This window comes from Martes martes (genome assembly GCF_963455335.1).
Source record: "Martes martes genome assembly, chromosome: 3".
Taxonomy (NCBI): domain Eukaryota; kingdom Metazoa; phylum Chordata; class Mammalia; order Carnivora; family Mustelidae; genus Martes; species Martes martes.
In genome coordinates, this window is record NC_137890.1 from 129,197,385 (window position 1) to 129,225,154 (window position 27,770).

Consider the following 27,770-nt stretch of genomic DNA (forward strand, 5'->3'; position numbering starts at 1 on the left):
TTGGCTCAGCTATCACTCCAAAATGCTCTAATACAAACCCTAGTCTCCAGGGCCAATCTGAGCTCAAACGAGTGAGGGGGATGGATAGCAGGGGGCAGTCACTGGGAGAAGGGAACCAGTCACTTTCCTGAATTTTTCTGTACTCTACTCCTTATCTGTGTAGCATAAACCCTGCCCCAGATCTGATTCTAAAATGTTAGGATTGGATTCCTGGAATTAACAGGAAATGACTTCATGACAAGAGGCCAGAGATGCTGCCAACTGATGACATTTACCAACTGAGAGACATATTTTTGTTTTTGTTTTAAGTTTTTTGTTTGTTTGTTTGTTTGTTTGTTTTGGAGAGACACATTTTGATTATCTGTTCTATGTAAGGCACTGTGCTAAATATTTTGGTCCATGATAAGAAAGAAGTAACATAACCACCATTTATATCTTCTACTATTTACACAGATCGTCTCCTTTCCAATGCAGGTAAGATCATAGGCCTCAATCCATACAAACTCTTCCAAGGAATCCTACTTTATGATTGAAATAAATATCGACTGCAGAGCTCAATCATCTTGGGGCTAAACAGAAGTTAAACTGGAAGGCTGGTTTTTAAAAGTGAAGTTATTGGGCCACATCTCTACATTTTACATGGTGGATCTCTGGCCAACCTCATCAGCAGTGAAGTTTCTTTTCTTTGCTGAGGCTTCCTGGTTTAATTTTGAATCTGGGGTGTCCACATTGCTAAAGTTGACGGTTAGGCCTCCTGCTCCCTCTTGAGCGCCTCCGTTTGGCTGAAGCAGGACAGAATTTGGTTCTTTAGGACGTTGCCATTGTGGTCTGGTGACTATCCAAAAAATGAGCGCCCCATAGAGCACAATCAGGAGGCCGAGGGTATTTGTGAAAACACCTTCTGGTGGGAACTTACTGTATCCAGAACTATTCCTACAAAAAAGAGAGAGTGTGTCCAGTTACAAATAGAGCAATCCAGCCACATGTCAAACAGTCTTGAATTTATCTGCTTAAAAATGCACACCGGTACCCCTTCTATAAATTCCCTTAAAGTTTGACATTAAGGAGAAATTTAAGTTATGCCAAAATAACTCAATTGAAATAGCATGAAACTGTTAAAAATGGTAAGTATGAAAATACTTTAGCAACCTGGAACACCTAGAGCACTTAAAAATTGGAAAAAGCATGATATAAAAATGTATGTATACCATAATCACAATGAATTTAAAAATATGTACATCAAAAAGATTGAAAGGGCATGCCTAACTTCAGTAGTTGTTTTGTAAGAGTGAAACAGTTTTTTGGACTTTTTGGTCCTTCTTCCAAGCATTATTAATGCTATATCACATGTTTAATACATTTTTAATTTTAAAAATTTTGTTACTTTAAATTATGCTTTTCCAAGGAACAAGTATTTAACATTTTATAGCTCAAATAATATAATTAGGAGAACTATGCAACTTACAGGGCAAAGAACAGTTTCTCAGTCACTCCCATAAGCACCGCAGCAATCACCGTTCCAAAGATGAGAAGCCCAGAGTAGACATGCATGGGCATGACAAGTGCTCGGAGGGAAAGCGGAGCCCAAGGAAGCAGAAAGACGAAAACCCCTAGGAGAAGCTGAACATCAACAAGTACAAAGGTTATCATTTAATTCTATGTTTTAATGAATTTTAAAATTATTACTGTAAAAGCAATTATGTGCAAAAGGAAGAAACTTCCTACAGAGCCAAGGGCATAAGATGAAAGGTATATTTCCACGCTCTAGTTCCACTACTCAAAGGCAACACCTCTTACCACTTTCTCAAGTACCCTTCCAGAAAATCTTTATGCCTGTACAAGCCTGTGTGTGTGTGTGTGTGTGTGTGTGTGTGTGTGTAAAGACAGAGAGAGATTTTTAAAAGTATAAATGGCAGGGCGGCTGGATGGCTCATTGGGTTAAAGCCTCTGCCTTTGGCTCAGGTCGTGGTCCCAGGGTCCTGGGATAGATCCCCACATTGGGCTCTCTGCTCAGCAGGGAGCCTGCTTCCCTTCCTCTCTCTCCCCACCTGCCTCTCTGCCTACTTGTGATCCCTGCCTGTCAAATAAATATACAAACTCTTTTTTAAAAAAAAAGTATAAATGGCATGTTACTCTACATACTTATTCCGCATCTTGCTTTTTTCCCTTAATAGTATATCTTGGAGATCTTTTCATGTCAACTCATGTGCATCTGGTTTATTCTTTTTCATGGCTACTGTTCTAGTAATTTACTCAATTCTTTCTCTATGAATGTTCCTGTTTCTAGTTTTTTCTGATCATTAACAAAGCTACAGTGAATATTCTGGTATCTTCTTGTTTGTTTTTATCTATTTGCTTATGGTTGCCAAGTAGAAGAGGAAATAAAAGATTTTCAAGTCACTAAAAGCAGATACACATTCAGTTCAGCCTAAAACAGTATGTGCCGAGAAGTTGACAATTTTGCTTTATGAGGAAAAAATGAATCCTGCAGAGTCCATTTGCTTGACAACTAAAGCCCTAGTAGGATGTTTCTCTGCAGAGGATAGCAAGATTCTTATGGAAATGAAGTCAGGTGACACTTCCAGTTTGTTTTGTTTTGTTGCCCAGATCAAGGATTAACTATTCTCCTCTCCCCAGGAGAATGAAGATGACCACTGAGCTGCTGAATTTAAAGGGGCACTTTTTCAGGTGCCTACTTTGGACCTACCACCCAAAGAAAACAAGTATGAGAAGAGGGGAGAACAGGAAGAGCACAACATCACTGTTCATCTTTCCTGAGATCAAAGGACTAATGCGGGGGGCACACCAGAAGAATAAAGGCAGAAGGGGTCTGAGACCCTAAAACACATTGAGAATCAGCTTCTGGGGCATGGTAATGAATGGAAGTTAAAAAATGCATGCGATAGGCTGGTGTGCCTATGTTGTTGTCCACTTAGGGCCACAAATGCCTCACTGTATGAGAAATGGTAGGGAGGGTCCCCCTTGGTGGTTCAGAATGCTGCTAATTCTCCTTCAGTGAAGTTTAGTGATTGTATTAGTATCAAAGGGCAAGCATCCTGATGTACAGGTTGTGCCTTCTCTATGAAAAGGGAGCTCAGGTAAGTGGCCACCAAGGGTTTAGCGCATCTACACTTGTGTGAGTAAAGTCACCACACCTTTTCTGTGCATGGGAATATGTATTTTTCATATTCCTGTTCTCCTGACTCTTCATCCCTAAGATTGTATATTCTCTTCTTTCTTTCAGGACTTACCATGTGTACCTCTTATAATCCTGTAGGGCTCAATGATCGAAGACGGTGGGGTGCCAGAAATAGGCTTACAGGACCCCAGGGGATTTAACTCCCCTTAAATGTTACTTTCACCATTAAAATACATATATATATATATATATATATATATATAGGCAAAAGAAAATTACTTATTTTTTTAAAGATTTCATTTATTTATTTATTTGACAGAGAGAGAGACAGGGAGAGAGGGAACACAAGCGGGGGAGTCGGAGAGGGAGAAGAAGGCTTCCTGCTGAGCAGGGAGCCTGATGTGGGGCTCCATCCCAGGACCCTGGGATCATGACCTGAGCCAAAGGCAGATGCTTAAGGACTGAGCCACCCAGGCGCCCCAAGAAAATTGCTTTTAAGAGGAAAGGGAAAAAATTGCAGAATGCTTCACTTTGATTAGGTGTTCCAAATGATGCAAGTTTATAATAACTTATAAAAATTTATAATTTAGAATAATCATTCTTTATTTCCTTTTTGCCTTACCATCTTACAAGTACTATGGTAGCTTGAAACCCAGCGGACTGAAAGAAAATCCCTCTGTCCTTTTAAGTCAGTGGTTCTTGAAGACCTGAATCAGAAATGCTTGTGCCTTTCTTCAAAGAGATACGTGCAGGGCGCCTGGGTGGCTCAGTGAGTTAAAGCCTCTGCCTTCGGCCCAGGTCATGATCTCAGGGTCCTGGGATCAAGCCCCTCAAGGGGTTCTCTGCTCAGCAGGGAGCCTGCTTCCCTCCCACTCTCTGCCTGCCTCTCTGCCTACTTGTGATCTCTCTCTCTGTCAAAGAAATAAATAAAATCTTAAAAAAAAAAAAAAATCAAAGAGATACTTGGGACACATCCAGAGCTGCTAAATAAGAACTCCTGGGAGTTGGGCTCAGCAATCTGCATTTTAACAGAATGCCCAGGCGATTCCTAATACATGTGAAAGTCTGAAGATCACTGCTTTTGATTCACTTACGTTGGTTCAGAAATATGGGTTAACTTCAGTCTGGAAAGTCCCTAACAGTGAAGGCGGTGGAATCTTCCATTACCTTCAGTCTCAAACATGTATTAAGAGCCAACTATGGGCAAACAAAGTGCTCCAGAGTTTAGAAACCATCACCTGCAGAAAACTGTTCTGCAGCACATTGGAGTTCTTAAGAGAGCTAAAGAATAAAATCTCATTAAAAAATTATTATTTAGACAAACCATAAAAGACTCAATCTCAAGAAACAGACTGAGGGTTGCGGGGGGGAAGGGGGACGGGAGAGGGTGGTGGGGAAATGGACATTGGGGAGGGTATGTGCTATGATGAGTGCTGTGAAATGTGTAAACCAGACGATTCACAGACCTGTACCCCTGGGGATAAAAATACATTATATGTTTATTAAAATAAAAAATTTAAAAAAAAAAAATTATTATTTAGATATTAAAGTGAAAGTGTAGTATGACCCTAATTTCCTAAAGGAAATAAGCCAAAATATAATGGTATCTCTAGATTATGACATTATCAATGACTTTGGTTCTTTTTTTTTCTATATTTTATAAATTTTAAAGTTAATATATATTCCTTTTATAATTGGAAATAGACAATAAAAGTTTACTTTTAAAGTTCCTATACCAAATACCTAGGCTTTCTCAGTTAATTATTAATTATTATCCTCTCACAAATGTATTTTGCTACTCCAGTTATCTCTCACGTATGAAACAAATGAGTTTTTAGAAAGATACGTGTGAACTTTGAGAGCTAACAAAAGCTTTTATTTGCAAACGTCATTAATGAAACCAGGAAATATCTGCCTAGCTAGCTTCTGTATTTGGTATGATTTCCTTTTTCTTTTAACTATAGAGGTGGATTTAATGAGCAATCAAGTGATTGACAGATGGAGGTCCTCTCCATTTCTCTATTTATGTACTCACTCATTCCTGGATTGAAAGCACATATTCCTGGGTCCTATCCCTAGAGTTTCTGATTCACCAGGTCTGGAGTGGAACTTCAGAATCTGTATTTCTAATTTCCCTGGTGATGTTAATGATGCTGTTCTAGGGACCACAACTTTGAGAAGCTCTGTCTTGGGCTGTTTCCAAGTTGCATTCTTCAAATATAAAAGCATGTTTCTTCCAGGGATTAAAAAATATAGTCAGCACCAACTAAAATATGTCCACAGTTTTTTATAAAGAGAGACGACACACAAAGTGAACACTACATTCCCCCTGTCAGTATCCCACATCTCCCTGCTGCACTGTCTGGCATCACGACCACGTGGTAATACCCCAGCACTGGCTCAGCCATCTCCAGGACTACCTCTGGTCTGCTAGGTACAACTGAAGTAAATCACATAGCGAATGACATCACTATAAATCATGGTTATGATGCCCACAGCTATGAGCACTTCAACACTGCTCAACAATTCTTCAATGGTCCGATTTCTCAGTTCATCCTCCAAGTTCCCTCTTCCTCAAACTATTTGCTGTCCTGTGTGCCTTCTATCAGCAGATGATTGTATTACCATCTCATGGGAATTTTATTTTATTAATTTACTTTTTATTTATTACCATCTCATGGGAAAAACAGAGTCTCAGAGTCTCAAGAGTCTTTTCTGCCACCAAATCAAACAAACCAAAAAAGCACCCCAAGCCAACAATTCCTACTTTCTTCTTACAATACAGTTGCTATTCAATCTTCCAGCTGGGCTTGGCAACCTGCTTCCTGAAGACATAGCTATAGATTCACTCTAGCATTTATAACCTCTCCTTCTCTATTGGGGCCATCCTGGGAGCATTTTGACACACTGGAGCTTCTCACAATGAAAAGAAGTAAAAAAAAAAAAAAAAAAAAAAGAAAGAAAGAAAGAAAAGAAAAAGAAAAAACGAAAAAACAACCAAACACCTGCTTTGACTCTCATCCTTGTCCAGTCACCATCCTCTCTCGCTCCTTGCCTTCTTAGCCAAACCTCCTGAGTTGCCCATTTTTCACCTTCCACCCTTCTTCAATCCACTGAAATCTGGATTCTGTCCTCTAAGAAAATTGCTCTCCAGGGTGATCAGCGACTTCCAGGTCTCTCAATCCAAAGAACAGTTTTCAGACCTTATTTTCGTTGACTTTTTAGAGCATCTGACACTCCTCAAGCCCTCTGCTTCCCCTCTAATGTTCCCTTTCTCATCCCCTACTTGCTCAAGCCTGCAAGTGACTTTCATCCCATATTTCTGCTGACTTTCCAAGTCTCGTTAATTTCATCTTTGAACTATCTTTTGAAACTATCCACTTTGGTCACTGCTACTGCTACATTTCAGGCCACCATCCTTTCTCATTTGAAACTCTGTAAATACTTTCAAGCTAGTCTATCTACCTGAAAGGAATGAAAAGGAATCTGTCACAGAACTCCTACATATCTTCAAGGAAAAGAAAAAGAAACCCTCATTTTTCAAATGGACAAAAGATACAAACAGGTATTTCTGAGAAGAGAAACATGAGTAATCAGCCTCCAATTCATCTACCATACTCCACTCCAGGTAGTCTGACCTCCTTGTTCCTCAAACAAAACAAACTTTTACCCACATACTGTCCCATTCCCCTATAATATGTCCTTTTCACCACCAACCTCAGGACTTCAGGTTTTGATTTGATTTCCTTTAATCCCTATACCATATGAGAGCTCTGCCAGAACACTCCATACCCACCTTATCTACCAAATAGAAAAAGACCAGTCTCCCTTGTAAGTTGCATGAGGACAGAAAGCATGTTTCTTTGTATCCATGCTTGTCTTATGGAACAACACATACCCTACAGCCTAGCAAGGAATCTAATACACAGTAGGTAATTTAGCTTTGTTGAATAAGTGGATGGACTCATGAACAAAATTTCATTGACACAAAATATATGTTCTCAACCATGAAGGTGCCTAGGATCTATAGTAGAAATAAAATTTAAATGCCTTCTTCGGGTCAGAAAGGAGCCTTCCATAAGACTTTAAGTTCTAATAACAATAGCTGACTTGTGCCAATCTAGTATGCTAAGCCCTAGGCCGAGCATTTCCATGCATTATTTGGATTTGATTATGATGTTGTGAAGGATATATCAAAAGCCTTAAATTATAGTTGAGCAAACTAGGTTCAGAAAGATTCAATAATTTGTCTTAAGGTCATCAACGACAAATGGATGAACCTGATTCAAACTGAGGCCTCCTTGATTGCAAATCCCATGTTCTTTTTTTTTTTTTTTTTAAGATTTTATTTATTTCTTTGATAGAGAGATCACAAGCAGGCAGGCAGAGAGAGGGGGGTAAGCAGGCTCCCCGCTGAGCAGAGAGCCCGATGTGGGGCTCGACTCCAGGACCCTGAGATCATGACCTGAGCTGAAGGCAGAGGCTTTAACCCACTGAGCCACCCAGGCGCCCCAGCAAATTCCATGTTCTTAAACACTACTTGCTCTCTGGATCTGAGTGAGAAAGAAGCAAGGGATCAGATTTCCTCCTGCTAACAGAAGTCATAAAGTTGTGAAATGACCTTTCTGAGAAGCCTAGTTAGCACACAAATAAAACAACAAAAGATAAGAGTTTGAGTATTTCAGAGAGCAAAAGAATCTTGAGACATTTAAAATGTTTTTAATTCACCCAAGTTTAACATTAGAAAAATCTACTGAATTGATTATATTAATAGATTAAAGAAGACAAGCTTTTAATTGATCTCAAATAGCATGCTTCTGAATCCTCAGGTGGGCCTATGAGCACGTATTGCTGGGCCCTCACCAGAGTTTCTGATCCAGCCATCTGGAGTGGAACCTGATTTTCTGGCTTCTTTTGACCTCAGGGGAAAGGAAAATCTCACCAGCAGATTATCAAAATGAAATAAAAAAATAATAGCCTTAAAGAAAAAGATTAATTAATTTGTTTCATTAAAATTGAGAATTTCTATTTATCAGAAAATACTAATAAAAGAGAAAATAAAACCTTCAAACTGGAAGATATAGATAAGCAATACATATAAATGAAAAGGAATCTGACACAGAACTCTTACATATCTTCAAGGAAAAGAAAAAAAAAACCTCATTTTTCAAAGGGACGAAAGATACAAAACAGGTGTTTCTGAGAAGAGAAACATGAGTAATCAATGAAATAAACATTAAAACCACAAGAAGGCATTATTTTATAGCCACTAGTTTGGCAATCATTAAAAAATTTGAAGAGGATACATGTCGGCAAGGAGGTACTGTACGGGAACTCTTATATGCTGATGGCAGGAACACACTGGGATCAACCAATTTGGAAAACAATTTGGCATTTCTTTTTTAGGCTGAGTATATAATTTTACTCATAAATATACACCCAGAGTAACCTTTGCCTATGAAGGCTATTGTATATAAATGTTCAGTATAGCATTGTTTGGAACAAAAAACAACTGAGAGTGGCCCAAATATCTAATAGCAGAAGAACGGTAAGTAAATTCATGATATATTTGTACAATGGGACATAAAAAAATGAATACAGCTAGAGGAATCAATATAGCTGAATCAGCAGAATTTTAAAAAGTTGCAATAGGATGCAAATATTACAAGACTATTAAATAGTAAAAAAGCAAAACTAAACAACATATTACTTGGGGATTCACAATATGAGACAAAATTATAAAGAAAAACAGGGAATGACAAAAAAAGTTCTGGGAATGGTTATCACTGGGGATTGGGGTAGGTAGAGAGATATGGGATTGAGGTAGGAGTGGGTAGGGGTTCTATGTTTTCTAAATTAGGTTGCATGGTGGAAGCATCAGTTAATTTTATCATGATCTTGTAACTTTATCAAGATCTATAACTTCTAAATACATACAATAGGGTTTTTTAAAATTGAGAACCCCAAAGAGCTTTTATTTATATGGATTATGTGTATTGACACTTACCATATTAGAAATTAAAGCTGAAACTTCTAAAAATACTTGTTCATTTAACAGTGATAATAAATTCTCTATATATTTACATAAATAACATGTCTTGTGGGAAAATAACTATATTATGTGAAACAAAAAAATAGTAACTGAGTGGTGTGTTTGCAAATCATTTTAAGGTCTGGTTCAATAATGGGTAATTGGATTCCTCTATTTGTCTCTGCATTCAGTCTTATGGGATAGCATATATAATGCAGCCTCTGGAAAAGCCCTCTGAACTCTTGTGAGAAACTGCGACAAAGACAGTCTTATGAAAAACACTATGAAAAGAGCAATGCAAATAACTGGAAAAGAACTTGAACAGAAAGACCACCTGAAAAATCTTGGTTCCACTCGCCCAGGGTTCCTTGGACCAGACTTTGAGAACTACTCTAAGAGGATGCCTTGGAAGCAGAGAGAAGGAATACCTCAGAGAGATGAAAAGGAAAAGAAAATATGGGCGCCTGGGTGGCTCTGTGGGTTAAGCCTCTGCCTTCGGCTCAGGTCATGATCTCAGGATCCTGTGATAGAGCCCCGCATTGGGCTCTCTGCTCAGCGGGGAGCCTGCTTCCCCCTCTCTCTGCCTGCCTCTCTGCCTACTTGTGATCTCTGTCAAATAAATAAATAAATCTTAAAAAAAAAAAAAAAAGAAAATATGTGTTAGCAAAATCTGGGAGAAGACTCTCATAAAGAAATTTCAGCTTAATTTCCTCCTCAAAAGGGTAAACAAAGGATCTCTGCTTGGCAGGGGAATCATTCCTGTGTTTGTTTTCGGGGCTGTGGAATTGGGCAGGCGGCAGGCAGCAGATTAGATGATCCAGGCTGGTCCAACCCTGGGCCCAAGTGACTAAGTCAGGAAAACATCTAACAGACAAGTAGACCCAAACACATTTTTATGGAATTGAATATATGGACTCAGGAAAGATGGGCCCTCTCTTTTTGGGGGTAGGCTCAAGGATCATAGGGTACACCTATTTCCACCCTGGCAACAGGCTGAGGGGAGCAGAGGTCAGATATGCAACAACACAGCCCAGTGAGAGTACAGTTTGGACCTCTGATAGTTTGTTATTTTTTAAAAATGCCCCAGAGGCTAGATGTCACAAGTTGAAAAGAATTCTACACTTGAAACGCTTTACAATCCATAGTGAAACTTGAGGAAGGAGGAAGACCTTTCAGCCTTTTCTGGTTGTGGCCTTTGTTCCTTGCCTCCCTCTTTCCTTTACTTACTGAAATCACCTGACACTGGCTTCCCTTGGTGGATAAATCCTGACAGGGAAGCTAAGCCAACCCCTAAGAGCACTAAGGTAAGAGGATCTGAACTTGACCATCTCTTCTGCACTCTTCATACTCTGGGGTAGGACTGTTTCCTGAAGTGTTCTTGGGTGGGGCAGGGAGTGCAAACCAACCTCACAAACTCGGTGAATGGTCCACACACAGTTAAACTCTGGGATTTTAGTGCAGGCTTCGGGGGCCAGGGAAGCCGGCAGAAAGATGGCAGGTGCTGCTGCTCCAGGAAACTGGGGCTTCCTGTTCTCCACCCACAAGTGGCAGCTCCAAGAACCTCCGCCTAGAACTCATCTTGGTTCAGACAGAGACACTGCTTCCCTTTTGTACTTTTGACTTCAGAAATCTGACAGAAGCAGGACTCTGGTGAAGCGTATTTTTGTGGCTCGTCAATTTTTACAACTAAGACTATGCGGACAGGAATCTTTGTAAATCATAGTACGGAGGGAGCTTAAAGTGAAGAAAGCAAGCTGACAATTGGTTTCTTTCCTCTGGGAAAGGAAATGTTCTTCCATGTAATCATTTCCTGAGCACACCTAGGTGATTGGTTCTGTCACTTCCATGGAGAAGCAACGCAAATAACTTGAAAACAGCCGACATGCAACAAAGGAATAAAGCTGGAATGGAGTCCTCTTTCCCTGACAGGACACTGTTCACCTGGTTCCTAAACAACCACAGGCACCAAGCACAACGTGAGTACTCACAACTGTGGTGAGGGGCACCCATTTGCTTGTTTAGTTTTAGACACTACGTAGGGGTGCGCCTGGGTGGCTCAGTCGGTTAGGTATCTGCCTTGGGCTCAGGTCATGATCCCAGGGTCCTGGGATGGAGCCCCAAGTCCAGCTCACTGCTCAGCAAGGCATCCGCTTCTCTCTCTCCCTCTGCCCCTCCCCCAGCTTGTGCTCTCTCCCTCTTTCTCAAATAAATAAATAAAATCTTAAAAAAAACAACTATGTATATATGATTCTTATGTAACATATGATTTACTTATATTTAAAACAGAAGAGCCACCTGTTCAAACAAGTCAAACAAGATACATTTAAAAATACCCCCCCAACCAATCCTACCCACTCCCACAATGTAGTAGTGTGGTATATTCTCCCACACCTTTCTTTACACATCAACACATATATGCTTTTTTTCTTTCTCTCTTTCCTTTTTTTTAAAAATAACATTTTACTATACATTTTACTCTTCAGTATTTTTTTTGAAGATTTTACTTACTCATTTGTCAGAGAGAGAGAGAGCACAAGCAGGGGGAGCAGCAGGCAGAGGGAGAAGCAGACTCCTCACTGAGCAGGGAGCCCAATGTGGGACTGGATCCCAAGATCCTGGGATCATGACTTGAGCCGAAAGCAGCCGCTTAAGCGACTGAGCCACCCAAGCATCCCTCTTCAGTATTTTTTATACCGAAGAACGTATCATGATTTTACTCTTAGTCATTAGACAGAGCTACATTGCTTGTAATAGCTTTATAATATCCACCACTGATTTACCCCAGATTATTTAACCATTCCTATTGATGGAGATTTCAGTTGCTTCTTGTTTCCTGCCTGCATAAACAGTGTCCCATTAAAAATCCTTTTTGGAGTTCCTTATGTTACAGTATTTTTAATTTCCACTCTCTCCAAATGTGGGATTGTTAGGTTAAAGGTAACCAAATTTTTAAAAACGTTAGTAGATATTAATAAACTACTTCCCTAAAATTTGGTAACAATGCATTTTCCTACCAGCAGTGGAAGAGCAGAAGAAGAGAGCACCCTTTACCTCACACCCTTGGCAGCAAGGAACATCACCACTGTTGTTGTGATAATCTCGTGGGGGAAAATGACATTTTATTGTTCTCACTTACATTTTCCTAACCTCTTAGTGAGGTTGGACATATGCTTATTGGTAATTTAAGTTTTTCTTCTTTGACCTGTCTATTCAAATTTTCTGTTAATTTTTCTATGAGGTTGCCTTTTTATCACTAATTTTGGGGAGCTGTTTTATATATTAGGGACACCTGAGTGGCTCAGTCGGTTAAGCGTCTGCCTTCAGCTCAGGTCATGCTCCCAGGGTCCTGGGATAGAGTCCTACAGCCCCTGCTCAGCAGGGAGCCTGCTTCTCCCTCTGCCTGCCACTCCCCCTGCTGTGTGCTCTCTCTCTGACAAATAAAATCTTTTAAAAAGAGAGAGAATTGGGGGCACCTGGGTGGCTCAGTGGGTTAAAGCCTCTGCCTTCGGCTCAGGTCATGATCTCAGGGTCCTGGGATCGAGCCCTGCATCGGGCTCTCTGCTCAGCAGGGAACCTGCTTTCCTTCCTCTCTATCTGCCTGCCTCTCTGCCTACTTGTGATCTGTCTGTCAAATAAATAAAACTAAATACATATTTTAAAAAAAGAGAGAGAGAATTGTTTTATATATTAAATGCTTTAACCCTTAACACACGACATGATTGTTCCCCATATCCCCTGGTGCAGTTTCTGTTGACCTTGGTATCTTCTGTCCCATATAATTTTTTAAAAATTTTACATAATCAAATAGGTCTTTCTTTTCCTTTACGACTTCTGGATTTCTTGTCAACCTTATGGACTCCCCAACCTCAGATTATATGTTTCTTAATTTTCTTCTTCTCTTTTCATTGGCTTTTTTTTTTAAAAATATTTAGGACTTTAATCTATCTGGAATCTATTTTCTTTTGTTTTGTACATAGAGTTGTTTTTCTTATTTATTTGGTTTCTTCCAAATGGATAACCAATTATGATGATAACTTTTTTAAAAAAAGATTATTTATTTGGGAGAGAGAGAGGGCGTGTGCGCATGCATATGCACAAGGGGGGTACAGAGGGAGGGGGATATGCAGACTGTCAGCTGAGCAGGAACCCCAATGCCGGGCTCAATCCCAGGAGCCCAGGATCATGACCCAAGTGGAAGGCAGACAGATGCCCAATGGATTGAGCCACCCGGGTGCCCCTGATGGTAACATTTATTAAATAAGCATTCTTTCCCACTAAATTGATACACCATAGTGTCATTTTAAAAAGCTCTTCTGGGGCCCCTGGGTGGCTCAGTGGGTTAAAGTCTCTGCCTTCGGCTCAGGTCACGATCTCAAGGTCCTGGGATCAAGGCCCGCATCGGGCTCTCTGCTCAAGCGGGGAGCCTGCTTCCTCCTCTCTCTCTCTGCCTGCCTCTCTGCCTACTTGTGATCTCTGTCTGTCAAATAAATAAATAAAAATCTTTAAAAAAAAAAAAAAGCTCTCCTACATACTTGGGCCATTTTTGTCCTCTCTGGTCTTTCCATGACTGTATTTTGTTTACTTTTGTGTTAATAACTTGTTTTGAATAAGGCAAGTAACACTTCACTTCTTTTTCAAAAATTTTTTTATTATCCTTGGTATTTGCTCTGTAAGCTTAAGACTCCCATTGGGCTGAAAATGAGAATAATATTAAACATAAATATGATTGAAGAGGGACAGATATTTCCATATTAGTTTTTCTCTTTCCATATTAGTTTTTCTCTTTTAGTAACGTGGTTTCTCTCTAATTATACCATGTTTTCTCAATAAGATTTTGTAGTATTTTACATATTCTACATATAGATTTTACACCCTCATTGTTCAATTTATCCCTAGGTATTTCCTAATTTTATATCTACATTTTAAATGAATTCTACTTCTTATTCTAAGTGGTTATTTCCAGTTTAGGCAAAAGTTAATGAATTATGAATGACTATCTTATATCCAGCCACCTTTCCAAATGTTTGTATTACTCTAGCCATCTCTTAGGTTACTAGACATACATTACATGATCCGCAAATCAAAAAAAGGTCATAATTTCTCTATTATTTATACTGATTTTTTTCATCATCTAAAATCTCTATGGTAAAGTTGAATGACAATTTGACAGAAATGTCTTCAGTGTTTCACAGTTTAAGCTGGTGTTTGATGTTGGGTGTTAGTAAAGGTGTTTCTCATTGGAGCTGCCATCTTGGGTGTGGTATGTAACGCACAATGGGGCCATATCTAAGAAAATTTGTTTTCTCTCAGTGTTCTGGAATAGTTGAAAGTACCTGTTCCTAGAAGGTCAAAGGTATAAAACAGTAAGGACCCGATGCCTTTTTTAGTGATAGATTTCAAACAAACTTACCAATTTTGTATAATATTATTAGCCAGTTTATGTTTTCTAATTTCTCTTGGATCAAATCTGGTAGTTTATGTTTAGCAAGAAAATAGTCCTTTCTTCTTTAAGATTTTTAAGTATATGACTGTGTATTAAAATTTAATAACCTGTCCTAATTTCAAAATATTATTTGTAATTATGATTATATTTCTTTCTTATTCTGAAGGTTGTATATTTTGTTTTTTCTCAATCAGGTTTGCAATGGTTTATCTATTTTTTCAAAGAATCAGCTTTTCATTTCATTTAGAATTTCTTCTATTTTTTTGGGGTGCCTGGGTGGCTCAGTGGGTTAAAGCCTCTGCCTTCGGCTCAGGTCATGATCCCAGAGTCCTGGGATCGAGACCCGCATCGGGCTCTCTGCTCAGCGGGGAGCCTGCTTCCTCCTCTCTCTCTGCCTGCCTCTCTGCCTACTTCTGATCTGTCTGTCAAAAAAAAAAAAAAAAAAGAATTTCTTCTATTTTTTTATTCATAGTTGTAGTAGGCTGAATCATGTTGCCCCCAACACTTGCAAAGATATTTACACCTTAATCCCTGAAAGCTGTGAATATGTTATGTTACATGGCAAAAGACACTTTGTAAATGTAATTATTTTATGGATCTTATGATTGGGAGATAATCTTGAGTTATCTGGACAGCTCTATACAACCACATGACTCAGTTAAGGTATTTTATCTAGTCTGATTTAATTACTGTACTCAGAACCACAGAACTCTCTCACAGGAAAGCTACATAGCTTTGGGGTGGTTTCCATTCTGTTCCTCAGAGATACACCCTCCAGATGAGGATGCTCGAAGGCTAGCTGAGTGATCCTGGGGACATCATGGGAAGGGCAGAACTAAGTGCTCGTGGGGAGGGCCCCAGACTTGGGCCTGAGTCCCAGCTCTACAACCGGCTGTGTAACTCATGCCTCCTCAGCCCCAGCAAGGGCCATCTCCCATGAAGGACCAGGAGAGAGAAGCAGAATGCTTCACACAGCGCTCTGGCTCTTGTGTTTGGCATTCTCAAGTGGTGCAGAGGAAGTGAGACAAAGTGAGGGGAATGGACAGCTGAGAGCAGAACACGGAGCTGAGGAAAGTTCTGAAGAGACACCAGGAAGCCAAGGGGGGGCCTAAAGCAACTGGCAACATCTCAATGGCCTTTGTTCTTGCCTCCTATTCTCTCAAGGGAGGATCCACCAGCTGCTGGGGGAGAAAAGAAGCTGCCTCCCAGACGAGAACATGGAGGGAAAATCAACCTTGAGGACAGGAGGTCTGAGCTAAGCTCAGCTATCCAATTAGAGACACTTTTCTTGTTCCTTCTTATCAGTAAGATCATGTCTGATCCAGGGTTTTCTCTGTGCTCCCATCCTGTCTGGCCCCTTTTCATTCTCTGATCCCTATCTCCAGTCATGGTAATGCAAACTTAAATAATCAATACAGTCCATACAGACATTCACTTTTATTTAATCAAAATTCAGGAAGCTTTATGGCTTGAAAAGCCTTTCTTTAAAAAGAAAAATGACAGATACCTGGGAAGAGGTCTTTTTCTGAGAGGTCATATTTTCATATATTTTAAGATATGCCTTGTTGCGGAGGTGCCTGGGTGGTACAGTTGGCTAAGAGTCAGATTCTTGGTTTTGGCTCAGGTCATGATCTCAGGTCACTATCTCAGGGTCATGAGGTTGAGCCCCATGTTGAGCTCTGTGCTCAGCACGGAGTCTGCTTAAGATCCTCTCTCCATTTTCTTCTGCCCTTTACTCCCATGTTTTCTCTCTCTCTCTCAAACAAATAAACAAATCTTAAAAAAAAAAAAAAAAAGATATGCCCTGGGGTTTTGTAGATTCACTCCAGTTTCTTCTCCTATATTCACAGAAAACTGAAGTTTACATTGATATCTCAATTACGTAGCTGGATATATACTGTACAAGGCAAGGGAAATGAGTTGACATAGTTGACAACGATTTTTCATCAAGGTGGTTAGCACCAAAAAGACTTCTAAAATTAACCTTTCCCTTCAGTGACCTAGAAGAGCCACATCCCTATCACACTCCATTAACTTACGTTTAAATACAGTGCTCTCCAAAGTATGTGTTTTTACTAAGTGAAGAAAGGGGAAAACTAAACTAATCACTGAGCCTACAAAATCTAACAGAGAAGTAAAATTTACATCTTCATTCATAAAGTTAGAAAATAGAAGTGGTAGGGAATATGGGGAAGAGATCTGTAGCTCTTATGCTTATTTGGCACATGGAACTTGAAGTCTACATAATGGCAGCCTCTGTGTTATGGAGATGGAAGTTTCCCTACATAGATATGCCCATATCTAAAATCTCACACTCAAGACTGTGAATTCTGCAGTTCTGGTGGCCCCTCAGAGAACAATACTGACAATGGAAACAAAATGGAGCAGAGTCTAGTGGGGGAATGACAAGACGATTTCCAAGAAATACAAATGTATAGAAAAAATCTCTGGTATCTGAAATGTTTTACTTTTTATAATGTGTTTATAAACACACCAAAACACTGACCTGTAAGATGTAGAGTATGACAACCGTCAGTCCGACCCAGCTGTGTAGACTGTACATGTTGGGGATACTCAGGGCATTGTGGAAATCAAAAACAGACACCAGAGCGATAATTACGAGAATGGCGGCAACGGTGTGTAACCCTGCGTGGATGGACTTCATCAGGAGCTTGCTGCATTTCCAGGTCCATGGCAGTCTGTAGACGATGATGGCTAGAAAGAGACGAAGGGGGACAGAACGAGGTGTTGATTTTTTTAATCAACACAAGTTGAACACTTTGATGCACTTAACACTTCCTTGCATGAAACCATTTTCACATGGCTTTTTGCTTCTCCCCTCTGCCCTGCCTCTCAAGAATTCCTTTTTGGGCTCTTTTGCCAGCATCTTCTTTACTCCCAACGTATGAACAAACCCTGGTGGCTCTTAGGCTCAGTTATAAGACTTTTTCTCTGTGGATGACCTCATTCACTCTTTCACTGAGATGCCACCTACATGGAAGGGACTCCAAAATGCATATCTCCAGCCCAGAACTTTCTCTGAACTCCAGACCCACATAATTCAACAGCTTCTTGACATCTCTATATAGACGCCTCCACATATCTCAAGCTCAGCAAATCCAAAACTAAATTACTAATCTTATGACCAGTTCTGTGTGTGTGTGTGTGTGTGTGTGTGTGTGTGTGTGTCTTAGTTTGATGAGAAAAGATAGACTAAGGAATAGAAAATTTGCACCAAGATCTAAATAGGCAAAAGAATATATCCCAGTATTTTACCAAAAACTACATCCAAAAATAGAAACATAAGTAAAATATCAACTTTATTAGTCAACAGAGAAATGCAAATTAAAATCAAATAAGACTATGTCTATTATATATCTGAATGGCTAAACATGAAAAATGCCAAGTACTGGAGAGGATGGAAAGCAATCAGAGCTCTCATGTTCCACAGTAGGAGATAAATGAGAACAAACACTCTGGAAAACCAGCAGTATTTATTCAAGCTAAACTTGAGCATAACTTATGATCCAGCAATTCTACTCCTGGGTATATTCGCTAAAGAAGTATGTATGTATGTTCACCAAAAGACATGCACTAGAATATTATTAGCAGCACCATTTGTAGTGGCCAAAAACCAGAAACTCCCCAAATGACCATCATGAATAATAAGAATAAATAAATTGTGATATGGGTGCCTGGGTGGCTCAGTGGGTTGAGCCTCTGCCTTCAGCTCAGGTCATGATTCCAGGGTCCTGGGATCGAGCCCCACATCAGGCTCTCTGCTCAGCAGGGAGCCTGCTTCCTCCCCCTCTCTCTCTGCCTGCCTCTCTGCCTACTTGTAATCTCTGTCAAATAAACAAAATCTTTAAAAATAATTGTGATATATTCACACCATAGAATAATACACAATAAGGAGAATGAATAATAACTATATAATATATATGTATTAGATATAAAATATATATAATAATCTATAACTAGAACTTCACCCAAGAATATGAATCCACCTATAATGTTGATGCCAAGTAATGAGACATAAACAAGTATGTACTGTATGGATTCAATTTATGCAAAGTATAAAAACAAGAAAAACTCATTTCTGCAATAAGAAAAGTCAGGATATTGGTTACCCTTGTGAGGAAAGGGTGCAGTAACTGGAAAGGAACATACAAGGGATTTCTAGCTTTCTGCTAATATTCTGTTTCTCCGTCTGGGTGCAGGTTACATAAGTGTTCACTGAGGGGAGATTCAGTGTACACTTTCTTGCATGTAGATTAAACTTCGACAAAAACATTTTTTTAAAAAGATTTATTTATTTATTTATTTGACAGACAGAGATCACGAGGCAGGCAGAGAGAGTTGGGGGGAAGCAGTCTCCCCTCTCCCCCGAGCAGAGAGCCCTATGCGGGGCTCGATCCCAGGACGCTGAGACCATGACCCGAGCCGAAGGCAGAGGCCCAACCCACTGAGCCATCCAGGAGCCCCTAACAAAAACATTTTTGAAAGCATTTTTTTTCAAGTGTCCTGGTTTTTAAAAAAAATTTTTATTTACTTATTTAATTTATTTGATAGACAGAGATTACAAGTAGGCAGAGAGGCAGGCAGAGAGAGGGGGAAGCAGGCTCCCTGCTGAGCAGAGAGCCCGATGCTGGACTCGATCCCAGGATGCTGGATCATGACCTGGGCTGAAGGCAGAGGCTTTAACCCACTGAGCCACCCCGGCGCCCACAAGTGTCCTGGTCTAAGCAACAGATTATATGGTCACCTTAACCAGAATGTGATTAATTTTTGTTCTGAAGACAATATCCTGCTGCTATCCAGCCTCATTCCCACACCTCTGGTCCATGTCAGGGAAATTTTAGGGATCTAAAAATGTAGGGCAGTTTGAAAAAGTTTGAAGAATATTTCCTTGCAAGATAGATTCCATTATATCCTCTGTATATTGTATATTGTACAATCTTGTATATTGCTTAGTTCTAGTAAGAAAAAAAAAAAGGACACATTCCTACTGAAGACATTTATAATTTGAATATAAAGAACTTCATAGGATCACAAAAATGTATGAGATTATCTAATCCATTCTCAGGCAGAGACACATATAAACCTACAAAGACAGATGTGAATTTAGCCTCCTTAAAGCTTTCAGCACAAGATGTCAATCTTCCTATCCTTTCATTCCATTCCACAACACTTGACAGCCCTCACCAGTAAGACAAGATTCTTTTCATCTAATCCAAAGTCTGAAAAATCGCTACTTACTAATTTTAGTGCATATATGGATATCCCTTGAGTATGACTGGTTATACTTCCTTGAGGACATGGAGACTTTTCAGATAATCATTTCTATATTTGGTGAATCTTTTCAAGCCATTTAGTGCAACCAGTAGACCAGCTGAGCCTTAAACAAGGTTACAGCACTTGATCCTTGAGCAAAGTTAGGGGTAATGATCCCCACACAGTTGAAACTCTGCATATTGGGGCGCCTGGGTGGCTCAGTGGGTTGGGCTTCTGCCTTTGGCTCAGGTCATGATCTCTGGGTCCTGGGATCGAGCCCTGCATTGGGCTCTCTGCTCAGCGGGGAGCCTGCTTCCCTCTCTCTGCCTGCCTCTCTGCTTACTTGTGATTTCTGAGTGTCAAATAAATAAATAAAATCTTAAAAAAAAAAAAGAAGAAAAGAAAAAGAAAATCTGCATATAACTTTGAACTCCCCAAAACCTAACTACTAATAGCCTCCCATTGACTGGAAACCTTACTCATAACATAAACAGTTTATTAACACATATTTCGTATGTTTTACGTATTATATATTGCATTCTTAGAATGAAGTAAGCTAGAGAAAAGAAAATGTTAAGAAAATCATGAGAAACACTTACAGTACTGTAAAGTGTGTTTATTGAAAAAAAAATTGACCTATAAGTGGACCTGTACTACAGTTCAAACCCGTGCTGTTCCAGAGTCAACTGGAACTGTTTTAAGACTGTATTTATTTATTTGAGAGAGAGAGTGAGAGAGAGCATGAGCGGAGTAGAGGGGCAAAGGGAGAGGAAGAAGCAGATTCCCACTGATCAAGGAGCCCGAAACTCGAAACTGGATCCCAGGACTCTGAGGTCATGACCCGAGCTGAAGGCAGACACTTCACCAACTGAGCCACCCAGGCACCCCTATACTTTAAAAATCTAGTTCAAAGTCCCTTCTCATCCTCTCTGAGTGCAAGAATGTATTTTGTTGTTTCTCCTTGTATCCTGAGACTAGGACAGCCCTGGGCTCAAAGTATGTGGCTCCATAGGCATGTTTTTTTAAACTCTTATTTTGAGATAATTGTAGATTTACATGCAGCTTTAAATAATACAGAGAGGGGCGCCTGAGTGGCTCAGTGGGTTAAGCCTCTGCCCTGCGCTCGGGTCGTGATCTCGGGGTGCTGGGATCGAGCCCACGTTGGGCTCTCTGCTCAGCAGGGAGCCTGCTTCCCCCTCTCTCTCTGCCTGCTGCTCTTCCTACTTGTGATCTCTCTCTCTCTGTCAAATAAATTAAAAAAAAAAAAAAAAGAAATAATACAGAAAGAGCCCATATACTCTTCACACAGCTAGCAACACTTGGTGTTACCAATGGTAACATCTTACATAACCGTAGTACAGTATCACAACTAAGAAATTGACGTCAATATAATCCACTGACCTAATTCAGATTTCATTAGTTTTATTTGTGACCCATTAAGTGTTTTTAAAATAAATATAAAACACTCTCTGCAGGCTGATCAAAGTCTAGAAATAAAATTGAAGTCAGCTCAAGCACACAGCCTCCCCTCCTTATGCTTTTTCTCCTCTGATTCAGTGCCACACCATATAGGATTTTCTAGTTCTCAAGAAAAACAAACGCCTCTTGACCCAATGCCTTTGTGACCTTTTATCCACACAGTAGAGAACATTTTGCAATCTGTGTGATCAGGCAGTAGTAAAATAAAAATGTGGCTAATACGAAAATCTAATAATATCTCACCCTCTTCTGAGTTAACTCATTACACACACACACACACACACACACAACTGAGCCCTTGCTAGATAGGAGGCACCATGCTAAGTGCTCTACATGTTTACATTTACATTATAATTCTTACCTCGACTCTGTGAGGAAGGGATGATTACCGTTACCATGAGCATTATACAAAGGAGGAAGCTAAGGCACAGAGAGGTTAAGTCGCTTGCTTAATCTTAATAAGTGTTTTAAAATTAATATTATTATTGTCGTCATCATCCTCATTGCCATCCTATCACTCAGACACTGCCCTCACCTTAGGTGAGGAAACTTGAACATCTACATATGAAAAGGAAATAACTGGAATATGTTTGCTTGAAAAGCAAATTATGAACAATAAATCACAACAGCTTTTTCTCCCCCATCTGGATCCTGTTATATTACATTTTTCCAAAGTCAAAACTAACCTCTGATGTTAGAAGTCAGGAGTAGTTATCATGACTGAGAGACGTTACAATGGTTACCAGGAAAATTCTCAGATGCTTGGGATGTTGTTTCATGATTCAGGTACATGAGTGTGTTCATGTTATGAAAACATGTAACTTATGATTTAGGTATTTTTCTGCATGTATGTGGTTCTTCAGTAAAATATTTACCTAAAAAAATGTTCAGCAAAGAATTTTTACTCTTTTAAATACTACAGGCATCACAGAGGAATGTGATAAAACTAAAATCTTTCCCCTTTGAGTGTTAAAACTGGATTTTTAAACCTTTCACATTTACGCAAATGGGTGCACACTAGCTTTCCTTCTCCAGCAGTAACACAAAAGGAACACAATTCAATCTTTTACCGTGGATTTGGGGTTACCAATGAAACATATTGTCCTCTTGCCAGAGAAAGCCCTTAGTGGCTTTGAGCAGGAGGAGCTTGCCTCTGATTCACATGAGCCCAGGCAATTACGGTTTTCCAGTCCCTGGGTCTAGTTTAGAATTCTTCAATCTCCTCTTTAAGTGTCTTGCTCAGGTTAGGGTGCTTACCCTCCCTCCATCATCCTGTATTATCTTTTTTTTTTTTTTTTTAGAGATTTTATTTATTTGACAGAGATCACAAGTAAGCAGAGAGGCAGGCAGAGAGAGAGAGGAAGGGAAGCAGGCTCTCCACTGAGCAGAGAGCCCGATGCAGGGCTCCATCCCAGAACCCTGAGATCATGACCTGAGCCGAAGGCAGAGGCTTTAACCCACTGAGCCACCCAGGCGCCCCCTTGTATTATCTTTTATTCCTACCAGCTTTAAGTTCTAGTTTATAAATCTTTATGTTGGCAAAAATCAGAACATCTGTTAAATCAGAGTGATGAATACATGGGGATTGGTTATGTTATTTTCTGTATGATTGAAAGAGTTTCTAATAGTTTTGAAGTCAAAACAATATTTTCGTAAGCTCACAAACCTAAGAGTGAATTAATCTTTACTAAGCCGGCTGCCTGTGGAAATTGGAGAGGATCTCATGTGAGTGAGGCATGGAGTTTTCTGCCAGTCCTGGCTATGTAGTTCTGCTACGTAGTTCACTATCATTCAAAAGCTCTTTAGGTAAATGAGGGATAACTGCAAAATACCATGTTTGCATAAGGTGTTTACATGTTTTTAAAAATGTATAAATAACCAAACCATGGTGGACTTCAGGAGAAAGGGCAACCTTAACAAATCAAACCACATTTCTTAAACAAGAAGCTACTCTCAACAGCTATAAAAACTTCCTGGAGAGCCGAATTTAAATATTTCTTGCTTCTTTGGCTTGGCATTTACTTAGACACCATTCCTGAGGTTCAGCGAGAAGGAAGAAAAAGGCCTCATAAGCCCATGAGGAGGGGAAATGCCATCAAACAGCTACTTGTAACTGAAACAAGGGTTTTCTGTTAGAGGACCTCATTGGCAAGACCATTTTTCCCCAGAAAATGATGGAAAACATGAACACATATATTTATTAGAAATACATGTTAAATCTTTTAAAAGAAAAATTATTGGTAGTGGAATATGCTATTGTGATAAACTTAAAAAAAAGAAAGCAAGGGAGGAAAGGAAAAAGGAAATCAACACCTGTGTTTAATTGTTTTTTGGACAAATGAAGGTGAAAATACAGTAACTTGAATGGAATTTATTTATTAGAAAATTTCTCAGCTCTTCGCTGCCTAATCAATTCAGGAATATGTGAAAATATGTACTTTCAAAGACGTAATCTCTGGTTTGACACAGGCAATGCAAATTTGGAATCTGTCAAAGGGTATGTGGAGAAAGGGACACTTGGAAGGAGAAATGTCCCCAAACGTAGACAACAATTTGATTCTAGCTCTTCTGTGCTCAAATCTTGTGATTCATGGAGGTAGGAGCATGTCTATTTCATTCACTTCCATACCTCTGCATTTAGCACACAGCTTGGTACACCGTAGAACTCATTAAGTGTATGTTGAATGAATAAATTTAATGAAATACAGTAACTTATTTAGTATTCCCCAGGAAATTAGCAGATCCTCTTTTAAAATTCATGAATCAAAAACTCAAGACAATTTGTACTGCTGATCCAAGTGTTAGTTCATATAAGACCAAATGGTCTTTTTAAGTAAGTAATAGGTACTCTACACTGGGGCCGACTTAACAGCTTTACGTTAGCTTTACGTGAACCCCAAAATAAAATAAGAGTAAGTTATCATTTGAAGTACATTGTAATTTTATATGCTAATTTTAAACGCTTATACATTCTAATTAAGTATAGGGTACCTATTACACTTTTCTTAACTCTTTGAATAAAGTATTGTTTTGACATCCTCGGTATAGGCTCCAAGCAGTATTATCAACTAATTTCCCTGTGCACCCAAAAATGTACCAGAATGTATCCAAAGACCTCAAGGTTAAACGTAAAAGCAGGGGTGACTGGGTGGCTCAGTCAGTCAGGCGTCCGCCTGGGACTCAGGGCATGGTTCTGGAGTCCTGGGATCAAGTCCGCATTGGGCTCCCTGCTTAGTGGAGAGCCTGCTTCTCCCTCTGCCCCTCACCCTGTTCGTGTTCTCTCTCTCTCTCTCTCTCTCTCAAATAAATAAATCTTAAAACAAAACACGTAAAAGCAGAGAACCGTTTTAAAAATAATCTTCTTGGGGGGACGCCTGGATGGCTCAGTCGGTTGAGCGTCTTTGACTCAGGTTATGATCCCAGGGTCTTGGGATCAAGTCCCCCACGGGACTCCCCGCTCAGCGGGGAATCTGTTACTCCCTCTGCCTGCCGCTCCCCCTGCTTGAGCTCTGACAAGTAAATAAATAAAATCTTAAAATAAAATAAAATAATCTTCTTAGATTCCTGCAGTGGCTCTCAAAGAGAATCTGAAGTCTGAAGCGCCGAGGCCAGAGACCCCCAGCCTGCGGGCACTGCGCACGCGGCGCACTCAGGGCTGGAGGGGCCAGGGACCCGGTGGCGCGGCAGCAGCGGAGGCCGGCGGGCTTTCCCCCGGGGCACCGCCCACTGTGACCCCCTGAGTGCCCGCCTCCGGGTAGGGCCGGTCCCACGTCTCGCAGTGACAGAGCCGGGTGCCCCCCCCCCCCCGACCCCGGGCAGCACCACGCCTGCCCTTCTGGAGCCTCCTGGCCCCAGTGTTGCACCAGAACATCGAGATGGAGCCTGCGCGCAAACCCCCGTAGGAGCAAGAGGGGGACAAGATGATGGAACAGAAGATGAAGGAGGAGCAGCGGAGAAGGAAGAAAAAGGAGGTGGAAGTGAGAATGTCACTGCAGGAGCCCAAGGAACAAATCTGAAGTTGCAGGAGAAGCTTTGGGCCCTTGAGGAAGAGAAGCACCAGCTTTTCCTGCAGCTCAAGACAAGTTTTACGTGAGGAAGAGGAACCTGCGCGAAAAAGGACCCGACCGCTCTGCCATCAGCTGCGCCCCGCAGAGCCTGGCTGCTCACACAGGGACTCACCTCCTCGGCGTGCAAAAGAGCCCGGGAAGACACAGTTACCCAGGCACCCTCCTGGTGGCTGACAGGGCCAAGCAGATGTTCAGACGCCAAGTGCTTGGAACCCGGCACTACGTGGGCTCAGCAGCTGCTTTCGCAGGGAGCCCAGGGCGCGGTCAATTCCAAGGTGACCCCAGCAGTGCCTATGGAACCTCCTGCCTAACTATGGACCCACTTAGCCAGCCGTTAGCCCCAGTCGGCAGCTCAGAGCACCTTCGGCGTTTTCGGCTGCAGGGTACCTGTCTCAGCCACAGCCGCAGCCGCAGCCACAGCTCTACGCCGTGCACTTTCCGCCCACCCAGACAGGTTTCCTCCGGCCTGGCGGCAGACTGTCCTTACAAAAGCAGATGAAACCAACAGACTGGTTTTTCTGACTCTTCCTGCACCCTATGTATCCCCAACCTCTGCATGCACCCCTGGACACTCTGCCTCCCTCCAGCTTCTGGGGAACAGGCAACCAGCAGTAAAGTCGGGCTTCCCAGTTACCAGGCAACCTGGTTCTCAGCTCCCCTTCACCCAGCAAAGCCCCAGAATTTGTGGTCCTACCACAAGTGACCATCAGATTTTTATCTTCAACCTGTCCCCCACTCTCTGCCATGGGTGAGGATCCCCGGTGTGTCCCAGTCCAATAAAATCCACCTGCCACTGGGGGGAAAAAAAGAATCTAAGTTTTGAAACATGCCTGTGTATTCAAACTGTCTCACCACATGAATATCATGTAACTGAAAACCTTTAGAGAATCAAAATGCAGGAAGGGATTTGGATGACTTGGAAAATTTGTTTTAGTATCTTGGCACTTAAACATCTCTTTGAAGTGACTGAAATCGCAAAGGCAGCTAGCTGGTAACAAATAGTGTGTGCAGAGAGAAAAATCCAATTAATTGCTAGACATTTATAAATATCCAGAAATCCTGCATTGTTAGAAACATCAGCTATATTTTCTTATGCCTCGTATCAATATTATAACAGATTAGAAATAGTACTGGCTCTGACATCACCTCTTTGTCTGACCCGGGTCAGGCATTTGATCTCTAAAATCAGGCACTAAACTTCAAATCCTAGGGCTCAGGTTTTCCAAAAGGAAATCATAATTCAGCTCTAGCAAACTCAAATAGGAACAACTTGTAGGCAAGGCTACATTTTACTCCTTTGTTTTACAGAGTGTCTGGCATACAGTAAGTGCTTAATTAATGTATGCTAGTTAAATAGCATGAGATATGAAAACTGAATGAATGAATGAACTTAGAAATGTATGGCCCAATCGCTTTTCGGCCTTTTGGCTAAGATCAAGTGTAGAAATGTATGGCCTAAGTCTCTTTGGTTATTTCAAAGCCTATTTTGGCCTTTTAAGGAAGATTCTACAGGAAGAAAAGAAGTTATAACAAAGATTTCTGGTCTAATTTCTTAAAAGAGAAGATTGTTCTACTTTTTAAGGGAAAAACTTTAAATCCCACAAAATCAAGATGGGAAGCTCTAGCAGGAGTCACCTGTAAACTGGAAGGTATGGACTGGATTTGGTCTACAGATGTGTTTTGTTTGATCAGCATCATGTTTGGGGGTTTTGTTTTGGTTTTGTGGCTGGTTTACTTTTAGATTGAACAAGTTTGTTTTTTCTTTTCTTTTTAAAGATTTTACTTATTTACATGACAGACAGAGATCACAAGTAGGCAGAGAGGCAGGCAGAGAGAGAGGAGGAAGCAGGTTCCCCACTGAGCAGAGAGCCTGATTTGGGGCTCTATCCCAGGACCCTGAAATCACAGCCTGAGCCAAAGGCAGAGGCTTTAACCCACTGAGCCACCCGGGTGCCCCGGATTGAACCAGTTTTTTAAAAATCTGCGTTCTCCTGGATAACTGGAAGCTCTAGGCACTTTGGGCTGGCATCCCCATACAGCCACATTTCGCTGCAGCTAAGAGGTTTCCTATTTTGTCCAGAGTAGGCACTCTCTAATTCTTTACAATCCCCCCTCCGCCCTCAACACACACACACACACACACACACACACACACACACACACACACACGGCATTTACCTTTTGTTGCACGAGGATCTGACCTTTGGTTAACTGTCCTAATAAACAGATACCAGGGGCTTGACACCAATGTTATTAGGCAATGTGTTTATAATAAAAATGACCCCCTGATGGACTGGGAGAAACAATAAAAATTCTACAAATACCTCTATAAATACC

At 40.7% G+C, this 27,770-nt stretch overlaps 1 protein-coding gene across 1 annotated transcript in view; it reads right to left on the reverse strand.

Moving 5' to 3' along the window:
• Nucleotides 1-340: 340 nt before the first annotated feature.
• CYBRD1 (cytochrome b reductase 1) overlaps nt 341-27,770 on the reverse strand; it is a 34,289-nt gene continuing 6,859 nt past the window's right edge. Inside the window, exons 2-4 of the mRNA XM_080798437.1 lie at nt 17,120-17,328; nt 1,466-1,620; nt 341-933 (exon numbers count right to left, since the gene is read on the reverse strand). Of these exons, the coding sequence (XP_080654563.1) occupies nt 636-933; nt 1,466-1,620; nt 17,120-17,328 (662 nt within the window). The 3' untranslated portion in view covers nt 341-635. The remainder of the gene's footprint in view (nt 934-1,465; nt 1,621-17,119; nt 17,329-27,770) is intronic.